The sequence below is a fragment of the Phoxinus phoxinus genome (genome assembly GCF_949152265.1).
Source record: "Phoxinus phoxinus genome assembly, chromosome: 2".
In the NCBI taxonomy this organism is placed as follows: Eukaryota; Metazoa; Chordata; class Actinopteri; order Cypriniformes; family Leuciscidae; genus Phoxinus; species Phoxinus phoxinus.
This window is the reverse complement of record NC_136877.1, coordinates 52,590,506-52,616,676: the sequence shown is the minus strand read 5'-3', so window position 1 is coordinate 52,616,676 and position 26,171 is coordinate 52,590,506. Positions and strand designations below refer to the sequence as shown.

General features: G+C 40.2%; 1 protein-coding gene across 1 annotated transcript; it reads left to right on the top strand.

Moving 5' to 3' along the window:
• The first annotated feature begins 6,742 nt into the window (after nt 1-6,742).
• LOC306993182 (uncharacterized protein) lies at nt 6,743-17,000 on the top strand. Its single transcript, XM_079602797.1, has 9 exons — nt 6,743-6,877; nt 7,860-7,898; nt 14,740-14,998; nt 15,077-15,222; nt 15,589-15,868; nt 15,956-16,095; nt 16,178-16,269; nt 16,526-16,622; nt 16,716-17,000. The coding sequence occupies exons 1-9, from the start codon at nt 6,841-6,843 to the stop codon at nt 16,736-16,738; spliced, it is 1,113 nt and encodes a 370-aa protein (XP_079458923.1). The 5' UTR covers nt 6,743-6,840; the 3' UTR covers nt 16,739-17,000.
• The last annotated feature ends 9,171 nt before the right edge of the window (nt 17,001-26,171 follow it).

Sequence of the window (26,171 nt, the reverse complement as noted above, 5' to 3'; positions counted from 1 at the left end):
TTACAAACCAGTTATTTAAGAGTTGTCAGTGGTTCATAATATTACTTAGAAAGTATAAGTAAATGATTAATAAACTATTTAAATGTACATTCATACATCTTATTATTCAGTCATATAGTAATAGTTACTTAGTGTGTTAATAAATGCTTTATTAACATGAATTTCTACTGTAATTCATGGTTAATGCAGGTAGTTATAAAGCATTTAGTAGTGGTCAGTTCACTATTTTTGTGAGCTCATCTAAAGAGAGGACTATTTATTCCTCGTAAAGCATTTATAAAGGAGATTTAAAGGCTGTTAATATTTCTATGTTCTGTATCACTGTGTTGTGTTTGTGTCTTTTTTTCTGTTTAGAAGACAAATGAGCCTTTAAATCTCCTTTATAAATGCTCTACAAGACATGAATAGTCCTCACTGTAGATGAGCTCACAAAAATAGTTAACTCACCACTACTAAATGCTTTATAACTACCGGCATTTACTAGATTTACTTAAACTTTCTAAGTGATCTTATGAATCACTGACAACTCTTAAATAACTGGTTTGTAAATAATGCTATACTTCATTTTGAAATTACAAATAGATATGCTTATAAATCAAGAATAAAGCATTTATAGCTGTATTTATAAACTGCTTTTAAATGTATATTAATGCTTTATAAATTATGAATTTACTGTTTACTAATGCTTAACTAATGATTAATAGCGTGCAGTTATTATAAAGTGTTACCAAAAAAACTAATAATCTTTACTATTCACATACTATGCTTTGTTTAATCATAAAACAGTTCAGATTAATTGATTGGTTTGAGTGCCATTTTGTCAAGAAAACAAAGAGTGTTTGGGAAAATTCTTAATAGACTTTTCACTCTTTTCCTCCACTGGTCACACACAGAGCCGTATCTAAAGCCCTCGCACTCTCACTATCCTCCATTACAGTGAAAGTTAATCGCTGTACCATTAAGGGTGCATTGTCTCTGTAGAAATTGCAGTCTTCTACTCATTGTGAAGCCAAATGTGTGGCATGTTTTAAAGGGAACTATAATGAGCATTGGTGTTGATCAGAAGTATTTCAATTCAATTCAAATTTATTTGTATAGCGCTTTTCACAATACATATTGTTTCAAAGCAGCTTTACAGAAAATGCATTTCAGAAATGTACATAGAAAAATACAGTTAGTTATTCATGTATTAATTTAGGGCATAACATATCGCCGGCGTTGGGTCGTCTCTTCACAGGCGTTGGGTCGTCTCTTCACAGGCGTTGGGTCGTCTCTTCACAGGCGTTGGGTCGTCTCTTCACAGGCGTCGAGTCGTCAGTCGTATTTGATGGTCAGATGTTTGAGATATGGTTTTGTTTGGAGCTTCGGTCGTGGTAGATTCACACTTTCATGAGATCGTGTTGTCTGTCCTGGCTTGGCTGTATGGATAGTTTTTTCTTTTTTTTAACCAATATTAATATCTATTTAAGACCAGATCTACTGAAAAATGGCATATGGCATAATTTGATGGATTTTGTAATATTATTATTATAAATTATATTACTATTAATGTTGCATTGTTATGGTTACTTAAAGATGTGGTAATACACTTTCAAACATTGCACAATCATTCACATAATCAGCTCAAATTAGTGAGTAATTGTCAAATAATTTTTTATGATAATATACTATAGTTATTTTCTAAATAAAGTTTTATTTCGTCACTTTTCAAAGGCAAGTCTGTTGAGTGGCGTCACTCTTCCGGTTCTTCTGTAAGACATTTCCATCTGACTGATTTTTCCACAACAGTTTTGCATCTTCTGTCAGTCCCTTCTCCTTCAGTGTCTGCTTTATCTGAAGAACACAAACACACTTTTATGACTCGAAACTCTTGGCAAGTTCTTCCGCTATCAGTGTACTTTCAACAAACTGTACATTATGAACTCACCTTCACCAGAATATCTGCCTTCACCGAAGGATCATTCACATGTTGATTTGATTTCACCTCCAGTCTTGCAATGATTCTCTTCTTCACACATACAGAATACTCTGAGGAAAATACAATCACGTAATGTATTCATGTTTATATTGCAACCTGCAGTATTGTGTGTATAATCTCAGTTACAGGATCTTAAAAGATTTTTAAAGAGCAAAGGTCCAGGCTGAGCTGGACCAGTTTTTTGTGATGTTTGTGAGATTTTGAAGCCTTTCTGAATATTTTATGTTTAGGGGTTCATGGATGATGATCTAAAACTGTCACTAATTCCACACACAGACATTCACACACACTCCCATCCCTCTATAGGTGCTGCTATAATAAGCACATTTTGGTAAATAATAAACAAATCCAGACATTTAATTTTTTTTAAAAATGTGCCTTATAAAGAAACCTCACCAGTGTAGCAGATAAAAGCAGTTTGAGTTGGACACGCCAACTGGCTGTCCGAGACCCCACAATCTGAACGTGGATTTGCTCTGATCGGACCAGATCCAGGGAGCGTTCACATTCGTACGATAGAGTCCGATCCACATTTCTCCTTTAAAATCTGCGGGTACAGTTTTTAAGAGTTGATCATAATCCGTCTGGTCGTCAAAGGTGGCGAGATCTGTGTGATTCTGTCTGCAGTATTTCTGAGCCTCGGGCCAGGTCACGTTTCCAGGATAAAAGTAAAACACACGAGGCGCTCAGAGCTGTGGAGAAATATTCATTTGTTTTAAAGACATTTACTTTTTAAATCCAAAATGTCAAATTCAGGTCAAGTATTTTAAGGCAGGACGCCTCAGGTGAACAGGGTAAAAAAATTAAATACTAATAGATATCACCATACTTACCCAGTTGATTAAGAATATATATATAAATATATAATTTGTATAACAAGTTTCCTGGAAAGTTTCTAATAAATTATCTAATTAAATATGCACTACTTTCCATAAATTTCCAGAACATAAATCTGAACATTGGATAAAGCCAAGGTCAATATTAGAGTTAATGGTTTTTATAGAATGGAACTATATTTATCGCTTCATAAATCAGGAAATACTGCCAACAGTCAGAAAAAATATATATTTCACCATGTTTATAGGCATAAAATGTTGTATAAAATCAAACAAATGATATATGAACAAACCCCTCAGTAAAAACCGTCAGAATATAGATATGAATAAACCTGTAAATTCTGCTGTATGTAAGTGTTTCTGAAGTGGAGAAAAAACTCAGCCTTTAAAGATATGTTTTGTAATTCAAATCTACAGACACGTATTAGTTTTGATAGCAAAAGTGCAACGTAACTCTCATCGTCCATATGCAAAAATAAATAACCAATGTTCAAATAAAACCGTCACTGTTCAAACCTAATTTTGTGTATTTGAGGAGCGGAGAGTTTAGCATTTATCATTGAGTCACAGCAAGTACTGAATATTCTTAAATAGCCTGTGTGTCTCACTCCATCTTTATTAACATGAGATTTTGGCCAAATGACAGAAAAAACTGAGCACCCACATTGCTTCAATAAACGTTATAATCTGCAAATGGATGAAATTAATGCGACACACTTAGTGCCTCAGATGTCCGATGGTCACAAACTTTGTAACTTCACTTGATTTTGGTGAAATCTTCATAATATAATGACAAATGCAAGTGTCTGACTATATATAAAGCCACAATATCAACTTTGACAACACATTAAGTATTTTAAAGTGTTTTTCCATTTCCTGAAAAGTAGCGGTTGTACTGCATAATCAATTTTTTTACAAGCAGAATAATACAGCATCATGATACAGTCTCACTATTAGCTCTGGTTATCGGCTTTCAAAGGACAAACATATAAAGTTAAAAACTTTTGCATCTACATCGTCACTTGTCACTTTATTTTGGCGCGAGGCCTTGTGTGGTCGATGGCCCTCGCAATGGCTATGCATCTAATAATTATGCAATATCGTTAATAATATTTTACAATAATATGATAATGTCTGATAAATGCTCCCATTTTTAACATTTGGGGGAAACTGATCATTTCCAAATTCAGTGAAACTCACCTGCTAACAGCACAAAGATGGAAACAGTCTTCATGATGAAGCCTACAGATGATCACTGATGCACAACTTCTGCTGTTTCAAGAAAGGCGGTGGAATTATTTCACTTTGTAAAGCTTGTTTCATGAGTCTGTGCTGCCCTGTTAAAGCTTGATAGTGACGCGGCCGTGTTGACACTTGTTTTACATTGAAAATTACATTCAAACTATTTCAGTAGAGATTTCCATGTCTACTAAAATCACACTGACTGTCTTTAACTATCTGTCTATCTCTCTGTCTCTCTCTAGAGATGGATACAAACGAGGAGCAAAACTGCAGCCTTCTGACATGCTTGCCACATTCGCCATTTATCATTAATGAAGTTCTTTATTTAACAAAAACTGTAGATCACCAATCTTAACTTTACCATTCTTAACAACTTTACCATTCTTAACAACTTTACCAGACTTAACGTAAAACATATAGAAGATATTTACATGTGATTTAAAGGTAGTTGAGATATACTGGAAATTGTATTAATGAATTGACATGTTGAATTCACATTGTTGTCAAAGACTGAAATTTTACTGTTTAATGTTATTTTTTTATATTATGTTTCTTTATTCATTTCCATAATAATTTCATAATGTATTTTGTGAAGTCAGAGTATGTTTGTACATGTGTGAGCAGAGGTCTGGGATGAGGTATGTGTGCAACTGAGCAGAGATGTTCCAGTGATGATCATACATCAAATGTGTACATGTTCTTTACAAGGAAAGGATGGTTTCAACTGATGCAAATGTACCACTGACGTAAACACAGAGGGATAGTGGATTGTACCATGTGTAAGCATGAGGTATACGTTCCATTTTTAAACATAAGCAACATGTTTTGCTACCTTACAAGGAAGTTGAAAGTCGCTCTGTGTTGTATATAAGCTCAATCGTACAGTACCTCCTCAGAGAAACATAAAGGCATGATGATGGGGTGAGGAAGGAAAAACACCAAGAAACCATTTACAGATGGCATATGATGGGGTGAGGAAGGAGGAAACATAGAGATGATGGGGTGAGAGGATAGAGAAATGGGAAATAGAGAAATCTGGAATGGAGACCACCTCACCTATAGCCATTATTAAATGCATGTTTCTCTCTGTCTGACATGTATAATACATAGAAATATCTTGGCAAAATATCTGGTATAGCTTCCGTGATTCAACAATAAGCATGATTTTCACATCTACTGTTGGTTTCATAATCTAACCATTTTGATAGACGATGTGATGAAAATAAAAGAAATCTGGTATTTTTATACATATAGAGCTGTAGTTGTGGTTTGCTGCATAATTTAAAACTGATTGTAAATTGAGTGGGATTAACTCTTCTTTATTCACTATCCAGCTCTGCTTCATCATTTGAGTATCTCTGCTCTGGTTGTACAGGAATTCGCTTACACAAACTGATTTGCATTGTGCCCTTTACTTCAAGTCTGAATTACACATGAGGGAATAGTCAAAGGAGATGTAGAAACAAGTCACCTCAAGTATTATGATCCACTCCCCAGCTATGATCTACAACTTAGATCTTCTCCACTGAAACGGTTTGAGTCTTTCCAGGTTTTGCTAAAAGATTCAGTGTGCAACTTTTGGCCGTCTAGCAGTTAAGTCTGCAAACTCTCAGTTCCTAATCCGTCCTTGTTTAGAGTGCAGTTAAATTAGTCCAGTGCAAATGGAGAGAGATTGTAGATCTAGACCAAGCAAGTTGGTTTAAAAAAGAGAAGAGAATGGCTTAGATTACAGGCACATGATACTTGAGAGAACATTTACCTTTCATTTATTCAGACGATGAAGACAAGCATTAAGCCAAAGATACACAAGATTTCCATGAAATCCTGAGCAGTCCTAAACGTCCAGTGAATATTGGTTTGATTTGTCGACGCATTGCAAAGTTATAAGTTAATAAATCGGTCAGGCAACGCCAATTTTTTACATGTTGACCTAAAGCTACTGAACACAATGTCCAAGCTTAACGAAACTTGGCACACATATACAACAGGACATTCTGAGGATACACACCAAGTTCTGTACAATTCTGCCACTAGGGGGCTTTACAACTGAAAAATCATTATAACTCTGCAACCGTATGATCAATGAAGTTGGAAATGTGCATACTTTGCCATATTTGGCGGACGTCCTAACATATTCTCTAATATGACTTCCAGCAGCCAATACAATTTCAGTGGAGCGTCCATATCTGAATGGCCTACCTTTATAAAAAAAAATAGGTGTAGATGAACAAATGTACCAAATTTTGTGAAAATCTGCTTCAAGTTGGCACTAATAAGAATCTTTACATTTTAGCAAATAACTCCGCAACCGAGTGCAGAATCAAAATTCTTGGTTTAAACTACATTGAAATGTTGGATAGGAGTCAACACATACATTTTGATCAAACCCTATAAAATATAGCTTGCTGTTATATATTTTTTACATTTCTCTTTGTAATTATTTGATTACTCCTGCTCCTGATAGCTATTATATCCATTGAGGGATGCGATTCATTTATTCTGTTATTTAGTCTGTATGTATTTTGGACCATTTTTGCTCTTTTTGGTCCATAAATCAAATTGTGTACCATAGATTAACTAAATTTTAACGGAAAACTCCTATATGTTCTACGTTGTGTGTGTGGGGAAGAGAGAGAGAGAGAGGTAGGTGAGTGATATAGACAGAAGGGAGGAGAGACAAGGTTGATCATGTGATGCACATTTAAATGGCTCATCCTCCATAAAACATATATAACTCACACACACTCTCCATCACTAAAGAAAGACAAACGCCTTTAATCCAACATGAAGAAGCTCTTCAAGTCCCTGTGGATCTTACTGGGTAACGTACAACATACATGCATCTGCTATTTTATTACATTCACACTAATAGTAACACTGTAATCTTCCCTTTCGTTCAGTAATGTTTTCAAACTATGTTTCTAGTATAAAAGAGGAAATTGTTGGTTTGGAAAGCACACCCCGAGGAAGACTGTTTGCGCCGCTACGCGTGGGTTGCTTTTCCCCAATGTCTTTTACATTTTCTACTATGATATAGCCAGTTAAATAAAGGCTTTTAAAATAATTTTGAAGAAGATTGCCTTGGATCTTCTCTTTTCTACATTTTATTTGAATTCCCGACCCCAAAGAGCACCTTCAAACACTTTTTATTGAACTCCCTGAGCACCCTGGACATTTTTTTTTGTCTAATGTCAAAAAAATCGATTTGAAAATGTAAAATATATATATTTTTTTTGTCTAACAATCATTTTGTCTTATGTTTCTAGAATAGTTTGCACTCATCTCGCTCTCTGCTGTGGATTTACTGCACATTTTCTTTCCAAGCATGTTACTTTTATCATGGTTTGCATGAAATACGTCTCTCAATGTATACATTGTAAATTCACTTTATCCCTGGATCTCTGGAATGTTATTCTAGGTCTGCTTTACAAAACAAATCTTGAAATCAGTGCTCATTTGTCTATGCAAATGATTCCTCAAGAAAGTCGTGATTCACAGGAGCATCTTTGGGTCCCGCTTCAGTGACAGTATTGTGCACGCTGCAGATTATTGTTAATTTCCTCCAGCTTGGCCATTAATACACAGATCTATGTTTTACAATTCCATTATCATTCAGATGATCTGCGCTTTATTAGTGACTATATTACATTATAAAACGGTTAGTTCCAGTCCTTGATTCTGATTGGTTGAGCCGCGTTTGAAGGCGTTGTAAATTACTCAACAAACATACACCTGTTTTACTTGAATTCAAAACGCTGCAGAACCTGGTTATGTGAACTCATTTGAATCTGTTTTTTACTCAGGGCTTTTATTGATTCAAGAAATGGTGAATGGAGCAGAAGGTAAGCATCTATTTGGTTTCAAATAGGTTTTTATCTTTATTCTCTTCTTTTTGTCTGAACTGCCAGATATTACTGTAATATGCCAGATTTTAGTATGCCATTTGGATTTAATTTCCAGGGGCATTTTTATCTTTTTCAGGGACTTTTTCTTCCCAAACCACATAAAACACCAGTATTATTATATTTTTTGTTTTCACTCTAATTTTAAAAGTTTTAGTAATTTTGTTGGTTTTGTCATTTTTATTTATTTATATATGTCTGTATAGTTTTTAAGTTTGAGTTATTTTATTACTTCCACTATTCAGTTGTTTCCCAGATAGCAAATAGTAATTGAAACGATGTTAAATCAACATCCCGCTGTCAACGATAAAGTAATTGAATCAACGTCGAACTCTGATGTTGATTCTTCATCATGTTGCACCCTCTATTATCATTGAAACAACGTTTAAATCATACCTAGAGATCAACAGAATTTCAATGGTATTTCGATTACAATGGATATTGAAACAATGTTGAAATCCCAGCATATCAACAAAACTTCAATGGTGTTTTAGTACACCACAGGTTTAATCTGAAGGTCTGTAATTTTAATATAATATTAAAAACATTATTATTAGGCTATAATCCTGCTTTATCGACAGCCAGGATGGGCTAGCAAAATATAGAAAATAGAAACTATACCTTTAGGCTATAACCTAGACTAGCACAAATGACACCCCACGCATTCTTTAAAAATAAATTTTTTTTTATTGTATTATTAAAAATTTTTTTTTAACGTGCTACTCCTGCTGCGTCTGTCTTCCAGCTCCTCCCGCTCGGTCTGGGGCGTAGCGCAGCCACTTCTGGACAGCTTGAGCAAAGTCATAGTTGTTTGCCGTTGTAAGACGTTGAGTCAAGGCATCTAGAATACAAGTAAAAGTATGTTACTGTGATTTATTCAATGATTTGTTCAATCAGTTTTTGTTCGAGCAGAACATGGCACGAACACAGTAGCCTACACATAGCAGGAAAGTCAAATACACACACACACACACACACACACACACACAGGGGTGGACGCAGCCACCCAAACACGAAGGGTCACACACGGGGTAGAATTAAAAGGGTAATCACGCTGCTACACTAAAACACGTACAACAGTAAATGAGGCATAACACACACGAAACAACCCCAAAGTTCTCCCAGAATCCCAGCATGCATCAGCGTCAGAGCCGTAGTGCATGGCACCAGTACATTTCAGTTTAACATTAGCCTATGCCTGTGAATGATATAGGCTAAACTTGATAACCTAGCCATGTAGCCTAGAAATGTAGAAAAAAAGTGTGTGTGGCATATCCTTCCCTCAAAACGCCTCACACCCAAGTCTTAATAGCCCAATTGACTTGACTAATTTGTGCGCGCCCATGTATTTTCCGCTCATGCCTTCAGCTGGACAAATGATGTCACGCATTGGCCCACGCACCACTCTCTCTCTGAATCACGTTTAGGGCTGGGTACCGAGTCTCGATACTTTTTAAGTACCGACCGAATTGCCTTGATACTATCGAGTATCGAAAAATGACATGTTGTTCGGTTCCAGATTTCGATACCTGGAGTTAAAGGGATAGTTCACTTTGAAATTAATTTTTGATATGTTTTAGCTTACCTCAAAGGCATCCAAGATGTAGGTGTCTATGTTTCCACAGTGTTGTTGTCTGACAGTCATATCATGCAGGTCTATGGGGTCCACCCATAGATATTATATAGAGACTAGATGCCCTATTGGCCGCTGGGCACCGAGAAATACGGCGGCCATCTTAAACCGGTCGTACTCCTAGTTTCGTTGCTTAGCAGCAGTCAGATTCCAGAGCACTGTGGAGCATTTTCCTGTTCTAATCGGCGGACCATCGCAATATAGGGCCCGGGATAACTTTTCACAAGTAATTTTTAACATTACCGTACTTTTGGTTGTATTTTGTGAATAGAATATTACCAGATAATTGAGAAGGAGCAAGGATCTTCGATATTACTGTACAGAAATCGTAGCCAGCTAACGTTAGCTAGGCTGTGTTTACTGCATCACTCGCATGGAGAGGTTGGGTAAAGTAATAATTATAAGAGCTTCTCGGTTATCAGATACAAGCATTCAACGGCCCTGTAGTATACATATATACATATAGGTTATTTGTGTTTGCGCACGTGATATCAGGAAGCAATCTATGTAAGTTAATAACTTTAACTTACCTGTGTAACGTTAACTTTAATACACACATGACGGCGATGCGCAAATCGAGTGTGTGTGAGTGTGTGAGAGAGAGTAAGTGTATGTGTATGTGTATGTGTGTGTCACATCATTATTGTTTCTTCAACTTATTAAAATATCTTACTTTACTGAAACTATCTGTTTCTGCTTCTTTATCATATTTACAGTGTATGATTTATAAAATACCTTATATCCTACATCACATATTTAGATTTTGGACGTCTGGTCACTTTATATCTGATATCAGAATATTATGTTAAGCCTACTATGAATATTAAAATATGCCGAACCATGTGTCCTGTATCATAGCTACATGAATGACATTTGCAGAAAAAAACCCCGCGTGAAAATCAGTTGGGTATTCAGTGAGGTATGATTAATTAAATGCGCTGACAGCTCATTGCACCGGCCATACAGATTACACTGAGTGGAGCGGGTGACCGGTGTAAGATGGCGGCCCCACGGCTCGACCGCGCTAATAGGCAGTCGCGGTCGATAGGGCGTCTATCTATATGATGTCTATGGGTCCACCTCAAAGAGCATGCACACAGAGAAGTCCAAATTAAACATGATTTAATGACTCGTAAATGTAAGTACACATTGATGGCCTAAGACACGAAACGAGCGGTTTGTGTGAGAAAACGAACGGTATTTATATCGTTTTTACCTCTTGTAACACAGCCATGTCCAAGTACTCTGAGGGCGCGGGCGCTTCCTTCTGTGTGACGTGTGCGCAGACTGGTGCATAGATATATATACACTAGAAGTCGCATTAAAGACATTCGTTGCAATGAACTGCCGTAGCCAAGGCGACATCTAGTGTATACATCTATGCACCAGTCTGCGCACACGTCACACACCAGGATGCGCTCGCGCCCTCAGATCACTTGGACACAATATCTTATCAAATCATTAGCAACAACAATACAAACCACCTAAATCACATCAAAACTTATAAACACAGCATTTATGGCCTTTAACTGAGCAGAAAAACGGTCAGAAACACACATCTAAATGTCAGAGCGCGTCACGTGATGCATCTGGACCAATCACGCTGTCAGACATTGACATCAGCCAATGAAATTTCGCTTTTAAGGTTAAATGCCCATTATACGTTCACGATTGGTTGCTGATTAAAAGGAAATGACCATATTTGGATCCGACAGCATTGTACAGGAGAGAGCGCTAACGGTGTGTGAGATTAAAGGAAGAACACAGAGATCACGGAGCAGCGCGTTGATTGCCAACTTTTGTTGAATTTCTGAGAAATCTACAGACGCAAATAGACAAAGTGTAATAAAATAAAGACCTAAATGTGTATTTTGGACTTTTTTTTACCACAAGTCTGAAAGGAGACATGTTATTGAAGACAAATATAGGCCTATCCCAAAATCTCAAAATTGACCAGTGAAAAAAAACGATGTTTTTGCCTGCCGTGTCTTGCCTATGGAGGAATGGATGAATATGCATAAATCTCACCGCAAAAACAGGCTAATAATAAGGCTATTTGTGTAATTCTGGCCCGCCGCGGTCACTGCTGTGGGTAGCGCTAGCGCTAGATAGAGCACTATGCTAGCGTTGGTTTCGCCGGTGTTCTCCGGCGGTCAGAAGAAATAGCGGTGCTGCTGTGTTAATAGATTTCACGACACTAGCAATGGGTACAGACATGTATTTTGAGCTAGCTGTCACAAAAATAGACGTAACGTTACTGGACCAATGAGGTTTTGCTAACTTTATAACCTAGAAGAGATCAAGTACTTTTGGCAGATTTTGACACATTGGTAAAACAAAAATCTATTTCAGTGACTGCAGCACTCCGTCGGTTAACGTTACTACATTAACCATCATGTTAACGATCAACCTAACAGTATTTGATTTGGTACAATTCATTCATATCGAACAGCAAGCTTACCTGTACGTGTGTGCCAAGGTCCAGAAATGAGCTGTGTCCGGTGCAGACGTGCAGTAGCTACGTTGAGTGTTGATCTCCCGGTCAACCAAAAATCGATGGATTTTCAATCATATTTCCCGGTCAACTATATATCGATGCATTTTCAACCATATTTCCCGGTCAACTATATATCGATGCATTTTCAACCATATTTCCCGCACAACTATGCCGATGAATCTTCAACAACAGCGTCGTTTCCCGGTCAACTATAAATCAATGACTTTTCAACACATTCAGCGATTGCCCGGTAAACCAAATATCAATGCTTAATCAATTTTAAAGATAACTATATATCAATGTTGTTCCAATATTGTTGCCATCAACATTAATAACATCAGGTTTTCATCGATATGGTAATGGTGATTCAACATTTATTTTGCATTGCAATTTCAACATCAACCATAATGATGATTCAGATGGAAAAACAATGTTTATTCCATGTTGGCTTGGTGTCTGGGTTATTTCTTTTCAAGTAATAATAAAAAAATTAAAAAAGGTTTTAGTTAAGGATGATGCTGGGTTACGTATGTAACCCTCGTTCCCTGAAGGTTCTAAATAAAGGTTCTAGATAAAACCATGCTTCCCTCTTCCCAACAAACGGACTTCTTCTATACTACTGTCACGAGGTGACGAAAGAGAAGCGGAACTGAGTTCCCGCTGGAATTGTGTTCCGCCCGGAACGGTGTCGCTGTAACACCGGCCCACTTCCGGGTTGCGCGGTATGTCACAATAACAACACTAATTGACCGATTGACATCTGGTGCGGAGGGTTTGATGTGGCGATCTGCGAGAGGATTATGGAGGCGGGGCAACCCTATAAAAAGGAAGTACAGAGGCCATGGCAGTGTTGTCGATTCTTCCTGTGTGTTCTTCCCTCGGAGTGTGGTGGATTCCTCCTGTGCGTTCTTCCCTCGGATGTGGTTCTTCTTCGGGTGCTGTTCTACCCCTCGGATGTTTGTCTTCTTCGGATGTGCTTTCCTTTGGACGTGTTCCTCGAGAGAAGTGGATTTTCCCTTGCTACTGGGCTGATGTGTGAAGGTAACTGAGGATTATTGTGGGGTTGGCTGTTCGGCTGTGGAATGGATCTAGTCACGATTAAATAGCCCTGAATAGGGATGTGGGAGAAGGAATGAGATGTTGTTGCGAGAGAGTCAGTGAAGATCAAGCCGCGCTTTATCCTTGGAGGACCGATAAGTACTAAGATCTGAATATTGTTTGCATACATGCACCCGCACCGAGATTGAACATTAATTGTAAAGCGAACTAAGCACGAGTGTCGCGCCGCTTGGGAGAGCGTGTATTGCGTGATTCATTGAACTCCTGTCTTTCTCTTCTGAGTGTGGGTGAGGAAGTGCTGATTCCCCGTGCTAGTGACAGAGTACCCTGACCGCCTCGCTACTGGGTGTGACCTGATCCAGCTCGACATTGGAGCTGGCGATCGTGGGGTGAGTGCTGGCCTTAATTCACCGAGTGTGGTTATGCAGTGCCTGAAGTGGAGAGTTTACACGATGATTGCTTGAAGTGGGGTGATAGAGTGGATTGAAAGTTTCATTACCTTAATTCGCCGTACACTCACCATTCCGAAAGCCTACCACTGTCTTTAAATTAACAACCCGGAGCCCAGTGAGAAGATTTATTGTTATAACTTGGAGAGCTGTGCATGTTGTGTTGAATCACCCTGTTGTACAGAGGACGGATCCCTCTGCGGAGACTTCTGGTGACGCCTGTGGAGGAAGAAGGGGACATTAGCCGCATCTTTCATCGGTTCCACCGAAGCCTCCCTCTCAGCCGTAAGCCCCCACCAACGGATAAAGAGTACGTACCTGTCTTGATCATTCTCTTTGTCCTATAGACAACTGATCTCTCTGCTGAGACTTCCTGGGACGCCTACGGAGGAGAAAGGGGACGTTAGCAGCATCTTTCATCGGGTCCACTGAAGCCTCCCTCTCAGTCGTAAGCCCCTCCTACCTGCGTGGAGTATACCTACCTTCCTGGTAGAAGGTCCCGCCCGGGCCAACAGCCCGTCCGCACAGTGCTGCGTCCCTCCGGCCCCTCGACAGAATCCAGTTCTACTGGAACCTTGGGAAAGTATTACTTAGCGGAATACGCACCCACCTAGGAGGACCGTTGATTGGCTCCTCATCTTGCGACACGGCCCGTGCGGCCCGAAGAGTACTCCACGCCTTCCTGGGTGTCCAGGGCCCGGTCCCGTCCTGGTGGGGGGAACACAGAAGAAACTCTTGAGACTTTCCTTTTAGACTGATTTTACTTAATAAAACTTGTTCAACTTTTATCCCTTTGTCGGTCTGGTTCCTTCTGGTACGCTCCTCGGGGTGGTCCTGGGTTTCAGGGGAGGGTGCAGCCTGGTTTTGGCCCCCCCGACCTGTGACACTACTACCCGTTTAAATACAAGAGGTTCTAACACTCATGGACCCCCTATTGGTGAGTATGACAAAAATACTAGAGTAACAGCTAACACTGTTACAAGTCGACTACGTCGAACGTGAGGGACTGAAAGGGAACCCCAGATATGGATAACGGATAAACACACTAAGGCATTTTATTTCAAAGAAATGCTTTTAAAGACCCACTTTCCTAATGTTCAACAAGAGTTAATAAAAACTGTCTTTTTACTGGTCTTCTTTCAGAGAACGTAGCATTAAGGCAAACATGCACCCAGTCATCCATATACGGGACCGGATATGCCGGATATGCAGTCGATGGTGTAGTTGACAGCTTTTCCCACACTGGCACTCAGACCGACCCGTGGTGGAGAGTGGATCTGGTGAAAGTATACAGAGTGAACAGAGTAGCCATCACTAACAAACTGACCAGCTATTATTATTACAGGATAAACGGGGCAGTGATTCGCGTCGGGAACTTTCTGAACGTTTACAGCAACCCCATGTGAGGCTTTCTTTGACTGTTCATTAATGTTGCTGCAGATGAACAGAAACTGATGACAGATTATCTCTCTGTCTATAGATGTGCTGTCATTTCTACTATTGCATCTGGAGCCAAGGCCACTTTCTCATGCGGTGGGATGGAGGGACGTTATGTGATTGTCCATATTCCTGGAGATCAGAAGATTGTTACTTTCTGTGAGGTTGAAGTCTATGGGTATTTAGCAGGTATTTCATTGTTTAAGAACACTTTTCAATATATCGTGCCATACAAAACTGAAAATTGTTACACTTTATTCATATACTTCCAAACCAGTATGACAATATTCAAACTCTATTGGCATCTTACAGTCAGATTATTCAGATAAATGCATGTGTCCCTGTTGTGAGGAAAGGTCAGTGTTTGTTTAATTCTAACTACAGGAAGTGGGGAAAATGTTAACATGGGAAGTACAAAAAAGTTGGTGTGGAAATTACCCAATTCACCTCAAGTTGTTGTTCATCAATAATCCTGTAGCTCTCAAATCTCATTCACACAAGTGCATGTTCAAACTTTGAGTGTCAAGACGTGTCAGAACTTTATTATTTTCCCAGGAAATCTGGCAGTAGATGGTGCCGCTACACAGTCTTCAACATCTGGGAACTGGTTAGCTGAAAAGGCCATTGATGGTAATCGAGGTCTCCAGCAGTTGTACATGGGATGCTCCTCAACACTTAATGAGACTAACCCGTGGTGGAGGCTGGATCTGCGTCATATTTACAGAGTTAGTAGAGTGGTCGTCACTAACAGAAACGACTGCTGTGCAGAGCAAATAAACGGAGCGGAGATTCGCATCGGGAACTCTTTGGAGAACAACGGCACCAACAATCCCATGTGAGACTCTTGAGGTTGAAAGAACATGAGAGAAATGCAAAGATTCAACACACTATCTCCTTCTTCTGTTTCTCTCTCTGTCTGTAGATGTGCTGTTATTCCTGCTATTCCAGCTGGAGGGTCCTACAACTACTTATGTGATGGGATGGATGGACGTTATGTGAATCTGATCATTCCTGGAGACATGAAGACACTCACTCTCTGTGAGGTGGAGGTTTATGGAGAAGGTAAAACAACATCATATTTTTGTCTGCAAGACATGGTGAGGAGTTTTAAGGAACACAAAGTTAACTATGTATCTTTGTTCAGGTCCCGCTTTAAAAAGATCATTTGTAAAAATGCAGTTTAACTCCAGCAAGGATTTGACTGACCCTTCAATGAGAGAACATGTTCTGAAACAGGTGAGAGAAAGAAACACATTCAACCTTAAAGAGCTACTGGTATTTTACAGTAATCATGAAGGTTGAATGGAATTCAAGTGATGTGATAAAGTTTGAGGCATTTCTTTGAGATTTGAGCATATATCCTCATATTCTGAGGCCAAATGTAGCTAACAGTCTTGAAGAAAAAAATGAATGACTAACTTGTAAGATTAATCTAAGCGGTTTATGCAACTGGCCACTGTTCTAATAATTTTAGTATGAATGTTATTTTCAGCTGGGATCTGCTCTCGCTGATAGAGGATTCACAAATGTGACACTGCGATGGTCTCAAACTCCTGAACCGGTGATCCAGAAGGTGAACGATGCTAAACGTGAGTCTTATAATAACTTATAAAATAATCTGCACAAATAGGACTGATTATTAAATTGGTAAGAGATGTAATAAGCAAATGTTTTATATACAGGTCGTTGTGGTAAAGGAAATTAACACTCTGGAAATCAACACTTTCTTCAATTCACTAAATTCACATTCATTGAAGACAATGAATCTGATTCTAAATACATTGGCGGATATTTCTTCATAATTATGTGTTTACAATATAAAGACTCTTAAAGGACTTCTGCTTGCTTCTCTGTTACTGTTATTAACATATCTAAGAACTATAAAACATCTTGTGTATTGTCAACAAACAGAGATTGTAATAAATGTAATGAAAATAAGTAAATAAATGTAAAATTTACATTCACACAACCCACAAGTATAATTGAAATCAATGACAATTTTCTATGTATTCACTTTCACTATTTTTATTGCAATACCTATATATTGTACATTGAATTGTTTTATTATTTAAATTACATTCCTGGCCATTGTATGTTGTTGGAGCTGTAAGGAGGTGAACAGGATCTCACGTGAATGGACGGAGAACAGCGCATGAGCCGCTGTTTATTCAGCGGTGTTTGAAGTTTATTACTGATGGAGACTTGAGATGCTGCCGCTGGTTACGCACGCTTTTCATATAGGCTTCAAACCTCTCGTGTGATTCGCTGTTTAATCAGGTTTGTTGTCTTATAACATGTTCCTCTCACTTTATTTATTATGGGACATTTTCTTTATTTCTCGACACTTCTGAAACAGACTTCTTTTGACACAAATGTGACACTGCTAAAGTCTTAAGAGGGGTCAGATCTTTCCGTGGCAGGGGCAGCTGCCAGTGAGACTCGCCATTCGACCCAACCCGGCTAGGTGCCACTCGACTCATCACAGTTAAAATCACAGTATTCATACACTATAATGATAGTGTAGCGTTAGATCTGGCAGGTCACGTTAGTGACTCTCAGCTGATCCACATTCCCCTTGAATCAGAATAAATCCTCAAATTATGTTGTACTTTAAAATCTTGAATTAAATATATTTGCATACATTCATGTTGGTTCTGTTCTGTTTACCCCAAAGGGGGGTTATTGCTGCTCTCCCTGCTCTTATCCATGCTAGGCTTCATGGATGCGCAGGGAGTTCTCGCCCAGAACGGAGCCATAATGCCAATCCAAACTGTATGCTAATTGTCACGAAACTGCACGTGGAACAGACAGTGGTGATCCAAATGCAGGCCATTGAGAGGAAGATCCAGAAACAGGTACGAGATAACAGGCAGAAGTCAAAACCAGGTAAGCAGTCCAAACAAACATCAAATCCATGCAGGGATAAGGCAAACGGGAAACCGGGAACAGGCAGATAAACAGGGAACCGAAACACTAGAATACTAGGAAACTGGAACAAGGCTAGATAATGTAGTCAGACACATACAATACTGAGCACTGGTACAAAGGGCCACTCAGGCTTAAGACAGGTGCGCTAAACAATATAATAAAACACAGGTGCATAAAATCAACCATAATCAGTCCAGGGTAAAACATAAAGAGGAATGAAAACTAAAGAAGGAGTGCCTTCCTTCTCACGCGGGCACTCCAGACGCTGATTGTCACACTAATAGTCAATCGTATTTGACGATAGTGGTCCTGACAGAAATAATAATATATGCTTAGTTGCCTCTTCAATTCCTGTCTTCTGCACAGTTATTTAAAAATATTATTAAGCGTACCTCACCACTATGTGCTTGTGCACTACAGATCAAGTAGGCCTATATGCCTGGGCTGTCACAATTGTTTAGTTCATATAGAACTAGAGATAGTTTGTAGAGTGGAATATAGGGTATTAGCCCAAATCTGAGGAGTTTTTATCAATTTGCGTGTGCATGCATCACACTAACCACACATCTATGCACCTTTAATAAAACCACGATTTAGAACATAACCCATGAAAAAAATGGCGGCGACGACGGGGTATCGCATCTTGGCAGGTGCTGCGACTCCACTGTTTCTACAACTAGCTGGCCGTTTTCTTTGTTTTAATGCATACTTGTCAGTGGCCGTATTGAATTTTTTAAGCAGAGCTAAATATTTTAATAATGAGAAATTGGAATCTACGTATTGTAGTGTGTTTTTTACACTACTACTCTTTTCCACCATTGGAAAAGTTTGCAGAGCGCTACACTGAAGCACAGAAGGCATCACAAGCCATGCGCCATTTCATCCCCAAGCGCCCCAATGTAGGCAGTGTGCCCACCACACAGTTTGCACCCCTGCACATAAGCACAGTTCACACAGCGTCGCAAAATCGTTCTGATTTTCCCCTATTAGCCCGCTCCCCGGCTCATGTCGAGCGTGCTCTGAATGTAGAGCGCGCGCCCACTATTCAGTGCGCATCGCCACACATAAGCAGCCATATCACCCTGTAGCCCAAGACTGGTTGCCCACTGAAGCTAAGCGGGGCTGAGCCTGGTTAGTACTTGGATGGGAGACTCCTGGTAAAACCAGGTTGCTGCTGGTAGAGGTGTTAGTGAGGCCAGCAGAGGGCGCTCACCCTGTGGTCTGTGTGGGTCCTAACGCCCCAGTGTAGTGACGGGGACACTATACTGCCAAAGAGCGCCGTCCTTCGGATGAGACGTTAAACCGAGGTCCTGACTCTCTGTGGTCATTAAAGATCCCAGGATGTCCTTCGTAAAAGAGTAGGGGTGTAACCCCGGCATCCTGACCAAAATTGCCCCTCGGCCTCTGTCCATCATGGTCTCCTAATCATCCCCATACACTGATTGGCTTAATCACTGTCTCCTCTCCACCAGTAAGCTGGTGTGTGGTGGGCGTTCTGGCGCAATATGGCTGCCGTCGCATCATCCAAGTGGATGCTGCACATTGGTGGTGGTTGAGTAGATTCCCCCTTCTATGTAAAGAGCATTGAGGTCTCAGAAAAAGCGCTATATAAATGTAACAAATTATTATTATTATTAAAAGCGCTGTCCCTACAGTGTCACAAGCACAAAACAACTGGGCAACCAGGTCCCAATCACAAAGCGACCCGACCACAGATATAATTCAACCCCTCGCGATGCGGGCCGAGGCCTGGCAGGCCATCCCCGGTATTTCAGATTGGGTGTTGAACATAATAAAACGAGGTTACTCGCTACAGTTTGTCCGCAGACCCCCACGCTTTCGCGCCGTGGTCGAGACATCGGTGAAAAGCAGAATGAGTCACGTGCTTCGCGCCGAAGTTTGGAAACTGTTATTGAAGGGTATAGAAACTGTTCCCTTGACAATGAGCGAGTCAGGCTTTTACAGCCGCTACTTCCTCGTCCCCAAAAAAGATGGTGGTCTCAGACCCATTCTAGATCTCAGGCATCTGAACAAAGCTTATGCTTATACGCGCTCGTTCAGGATGTTGACAACTAAACATCTTCGCGCAAATTCGGCCAGGGGATTGGTTTTTCTCAGTGGATCTGAAAGATGCTTATTTTTCACATCCATATAGCACCTCGCCACAGGCCATTCTTGAGATTCACCTTCGAGGGGCAGGCTCATCAATACAAAGTTCTACCATTCAACGTATCCCTAGCACCTTGCCCATTACGAGGTGCATGGATGCTGCTCTCGCTCCCCTGAGACTTCACTGCACGCGGGTTTTCCAGGCAAAAAATACATACATCTCTCGTCTCAGGAGGACATGAGGGAGGAAAGCACGGTCATTCGAAAATACTACCGGGTTTTCTACTGATACAAAGCTTAATGCTATTTGGTGAAGTATCCCTTTCCTTAAAGGGGTCATGACATGTTTTTTTTTATTTTATTATTATGTTCCCTTAGGTGCAATTATAGTATTACTATAGTTTTTTTTACAAAAAACTTTTAAAATGTAGTGATTTATGACCTTTTCCCACCCTGTTTCTCATCCTCTGATTCACACAGTCTGTTTTGGGGGTGTTTCCCCTTTAAGAGTTCAGTGTTAACGCCCACTGTTATGATTGGCTAACGTCAGTGCCTATGCATCAATTATTAACGCCCCCAGCCAGAACATTTGCGGATCAGCGTATTTAAAAAGTAGTTTAAAGTTTTAAATACATTACTTACAGTTTGCGTCGTCGTTGTTGAGCCCAGAATAGTCGGCACGGACTTATCTTTGAGCAACAGTTTTCTGGCAAAGCCAGCATCATTTTGGGATTTGTTCTCAATACAGTCATCCTTCAAATGGACTGGGACGTCGGCAAACAAATAAAGTTCATCCATTTTTCCCTGACGACTGGATCTTTTGCAGCGTATTCAAAGATGTTGTTTGTCCACAGCCAGGAACAGCACATCTGCGGCATCGTCATTTCCCTGTACACAGACCCACTCGCTGTCCGTCGACTGAACACTTGTGAGGCGCGCGGGCACGACAACGATACGAAATGAGCGTAGTTGTCTTGCGCTTTAAGCGTAGTTGTCTTTTGCCGGAGGCAGTCATATGCAAACGCGGGTACGTCACTTCGTACCGTGACGTCACTTCTTACCATGGATCCAGAACGAGCTGTATTTAGAGCTTGATTAAATAAATGATTCGTTTATAATGGGGAGGAAGTCTTAAGCTATGAAACTTGCAGGACGTTTTAATGGTACAAAGACCTCTTATATACCAAAAGATCAAGGCAAATTTGGTTTCTCATGTCATGACCCCTTTAAGGCACTTTATTCTGTACAATTTCAAAGAGAGCAAAAGTTCAGGATTATATCTTCAACATCAATCAATACAAGAAAACTTTTAAATTAACACATTATATTCTAAACCTGGTATTGGAAGTACATATCTGTACAATGTCAAAGAGAGCAAAAGTTCAGGATGCTATCTTCAATCAAAATCAGCCTAACATAAGGAAAAGGAAAACTGAAACATGTGGGCTGCATCACAAGAAGACAGAATGGGGAGCGCTAGCATACAGCAAAACAAACCACGAGGTTAGCTATGTTAGCAATTTCTTAAGCTCTCGAAAAAGCAAAGTTCTTGACTAGATGTATGTGCACTCATCATACAATACACGTACAAGTTACCATGTGCACTAAAACTAAAGTTACAACAGGTATTTTTCAAGCTTACATTGCACTGATGTGAACACGTTAGTGATGTTACGTATGACACTGAAGCTTCGATGTGCGATACGCACATGCGACACAATTTCTAGTGAAGCCCCGTATCGGGGTGTGTATTGGTTTACTAGAGTCACGTGATCGACGACAAATGAAGCCTCACTTTCTGTCCAATCACTTGCGTGTTTCGATTTGGGTGTCAGAAGGCTCGAACCCCAGATCTTATTTAACGAGTCATTGTTAGCTCAGTCTGGTTGATGGGTTTGTGAGGAGAGAAAATGCATTTATTTAATACACAAATGAACAAACACAAACATGTAAGGCTTTTATTTGTAGACATAACATTGCAACTTTGGAGTGTGTTGTGGTTGCTTCATCTGCCAGAGCTTCTAATAGAGGCTTATTTATTTTAAATAAGCACCAGATGGCGCTGTTCTCGACACTCTCAAAGCTTTGAATCTTTTCCCGGAACAGTCAGGGGAAAGCCTCAGTGATTTATGAGGCTTCATTTCCCCATCCCTAGAACAAGTACCTCTCTCAGTTAAGTAGAATGCAGACTGAGAAAGGAATGCCAAAATTCAGTATAAGACCACCACTCTAGCCTCTTTCCAATAGAGGACACACTTACACAACAAATAACTCTCCCAATACCTATAAGTTACCATGAAATGACTGAACAATACACGATTTTGGTGAAATAAACTCACATACTCACAAAATAGAAAATTAAAGGTTGCAACTTTAAGACTGTCTGTTATGCATCTTTAAAATGTAGATGTAGGAGCCAGTTTCATGCAATTATATATTTGTCCATTGGGTGGCGTTCTGATATTGTATATTAAGGGCACCTGGGTAACAACGAGACCACATGTGTGTATTGGTAATAGGAAAGTTTTTGACTGCAAACCGTGCCGGAAGATACAGGATCGGGCTAATGCGTGTTTTATTATGGTTAATTGGTAAAGAGTGATGTTTAAGGAACAATATGGACAGCATGCTATATCTGCAAGGTATGGACTTCATATTTCTATGTTGAGAACTAGAAAGATTTAGATAGCTAATAAGCTAACAAACACACCTTTAAACATTTTCAATAAAACATCAACATCTAAACCTCTGTTGATTCTCAAAAAGAACTGAAGATGATTGACAGAAATAAAGTCAGTCTGGTTTGTAATAAGAGAGATTTAATGTCTTTTCAGTTGATTTCGTCTAAAGCTGTGGTTGAAGTTAGTTGTAGTTCTTGTGTTTCTCTTTCCTTCAATGATTCTGCTTGTTATCATCAGGTGTCTTCAATAATCAAACAATCATCACTCAGTTAATCACTGAATATCTAATTAACTCTAACACTGCTTCAGTAGCTGCGTTTCCATTACAGATTTGCGCAAAACTTTTGCATTTTTTTCTCTAAATATTGATACAAAACTAATGATGCCGTTTCCATTAACCGATGTTATGCGACTAAAACATAATAATAATTTTTTAAAACATAAACATAATTTTTTCCTCTCGCGATAAGTCATTTAAAAAATCATGGCAACGGACGTTGATTGGTTTATATATCACAGCCACCGCACTAGATATTATTATTATTAATGGTAGGAGACGTAGGCGTGTTAACCAAGCATTAATGGCAAGGAAAGACCCTTATACTGTGAGCGGCACATATGAGTTTCTCACTCATTTCTGCTCCGAGGTCTTGATTGTGGCATTTCTTTGAGGTTTAGAATCCAGTATTCCTGTAATTATTTTGTCTTTTATGAATTTAATAAACAACTCTGTCTGGTATTCTGTCCGAACACACCGCACCTTCTAAGTCAGGTGACTGTAAATGCGCAAAAACTGATGCCTTTGCAGTTTTGCGAAATATTTCTTCTTTGAATTGCCTGAAAAACCACCTCAAGTCAAGTCATCTTCGTTTATATAGTGATCACAAAAGGTTACACAACCGATATTCAACTTAAAGCAACAAAGCAAAACCGCTCTCTCCCGCACGCCGCTCTCCTCGCACACCGCTCAAACCCTCTTTATGCCGTCAGGCTGGGACACGCCTCGCGCGCTGGCACATCCCATCAATTAAGCACAGAACCTGCAGGACTAGCAACAAGACACGGAAATACAGAACAGGAGAAATACATACATTGCTGGATGTAACACGATAAAAACCCACCACACCTAAGAACCTCATCAATTCCTTTTTATTTCGGGGTGACGAATACTGGTCTACGGCCAAAGTCTTAGCCCGTATAGGACACACTTGTCCTTGGCCTACCACCTTTCCCAGGTAGGTCACCGTCATCTTCGCAAACTTACACTTTGCGAGGTTGACAGTTAACTGAGCCTGGGCAAGGCGCTTAAACAGAGCTCTAATAGAGTCCAAGTGTCCACCCCAAGTATTACTAAAGACCAACACATCGTCTAAATACACTGCACAACCCTCTAGACCAGCGACCACGGTGTTCATCAGTCGCTGGAACGTGGCAGGAGCGTTTCGTAACCCAAAACTCATTACCTTATAGGAGAACAACCCCTGTGAAGTGATAAAAGTGGACACCTCTCTTGCACGGTCAGTCAAAGGCACTTGAGATTGAATTTGCGAACAAATGTCGCGGTACCCACCTGATCTACACAATCCTATACACGAGGTAGCGGAAAACTATCTGGTTTTGTAACCGCATAAAGTTTCCGATAGTCGGTGCAAATCCTAAATCTACCATCTGGCTTGTTAACTAAACGGCATGGTGATGCCCAGGCTGATGCAGAAGGTTCAGCCAGACCATTGTCGAGAAGGTACTCTACCTCTGTGTCGATGTGCTTCTGCTTCTCTTGAGAAACACGATAAAACCGCTGCCTGATTGGGGAAACATCACCAACATCTATATCATGTTCTAAGAGATGGGTCTGAGTCGGAGTATTTGAGTATTGCTCCTGCGCTGCCACCGGAGAAAACAACAGAAAAACCAGGAGACAGACTAGCGTCCCTTAGAGCTACAGGCTGTGCAGCAGTTTTACACTTGAATGCATCTGAACGTTCGTGATATGGTTTAAGCAGGTTAAGGTGACACAACTGGGTACTTTTCCTCCTGTCTGGAGTGGCAAATACATAATTAACATCTGAAACCTTCCTGACAACAGTGTATGGGCCAGAAAACTTTGCCTGGAAAGGAGATGACAAAACTGGCAGAAGAGCCAGCACTTTATCACCCACTGCCAAAACATGACGCTGAGTTCGCTTATCATAACCCCGCCTTCATTTTAGACTGAGTGCTTGTTAACTTCTCACGGGCCATCCTTCCCGCCTCATAAAGACGTCTCCTAAAACCATTTACATAATCACACAAGGCTTTTGGTGGCTCCTTAAGGTCCAAACCATCCTTTAGGACAGCCAAAGGTCCACGCACAGTGACCAAAGACCAAATCTTTAGGACTGAACCCTGTACTTTCCTGAACCACCTCACTAGAGGCAAGCAACAGCTATGGCAAACCTTCCTCCCAGTCACGTCCCAACTCCATACAGTAAGCACGGAGAAGGGACTTCAGTGTCTGGTGGAAACGTTCAAGGATACCCTGGCTCTGAGGGTGGTAAGCAGAGGCTTTGTTGTGTTTAATGTGAAGCTGGCGTAAAACCTGAGCAAAGACACAGGACATAAAATTTGAGCCTTGGTCAGTCTGGACCACCTTTGGTATGCCAAATATAGAAAAAAACTGAGATAGAGCCCTTACAATTGACCTAGTAGTAATAGAGCGTACTGGGTAGGCAGCAGGATAACGGGTTACCTGACACATTACGGTCAGCAAATACTTAGACCCACCTTTAGCACCAACTAATGGCCCTACACAGTCCAACTGTAATTGTTTAAAAGGACCAGCCACAACAGGTATTGGACGCAAAGGTGCAGGCTTTATAATCTGATTGGGCTTTCCAGTCATCTGGCATATATGGCAGGTTTTAACATAGGCCACAACATCTTTCTTTAATGTAGGCCAATAGAAATGACGCATAATGCGATGATATGTCTTTCTCACCCCCAAATGCCCCAACATGTCGTGAGCAGTCTTCAGTACCAGCTGTCGAATGGTGGTAGGAACAACAACCTGCAACCATGGTTCCCCCAGTGAAATGTTAGTTGAGGGTGTCCATTTTCTCACCAGCAAACCACTTAGAACAGAATAACCATGAGCCACACTCTCAAAACACTCAGCAGGAACAGCTCGCTCAAACAACGAAGACAAAGATTGATCTGCATGCTGTTCCTTAACTAATTCCTCTTGAGAAAGAGTCAAGATTATTCCCTAATATAACAGACACCCCATCAACAGGGAGGGCAGGGCGTACCCCCAACTCAACCTCCCCCTCTACCAATTCAGAGTAGAGCACAACCTTGTGTAAAGGGACTTCTAAAGTAGTAAGATCAATACCTCTCACCAAAAGTGACCTCCCGGACCTTGAGGAAGAAGAAAACGGCAAA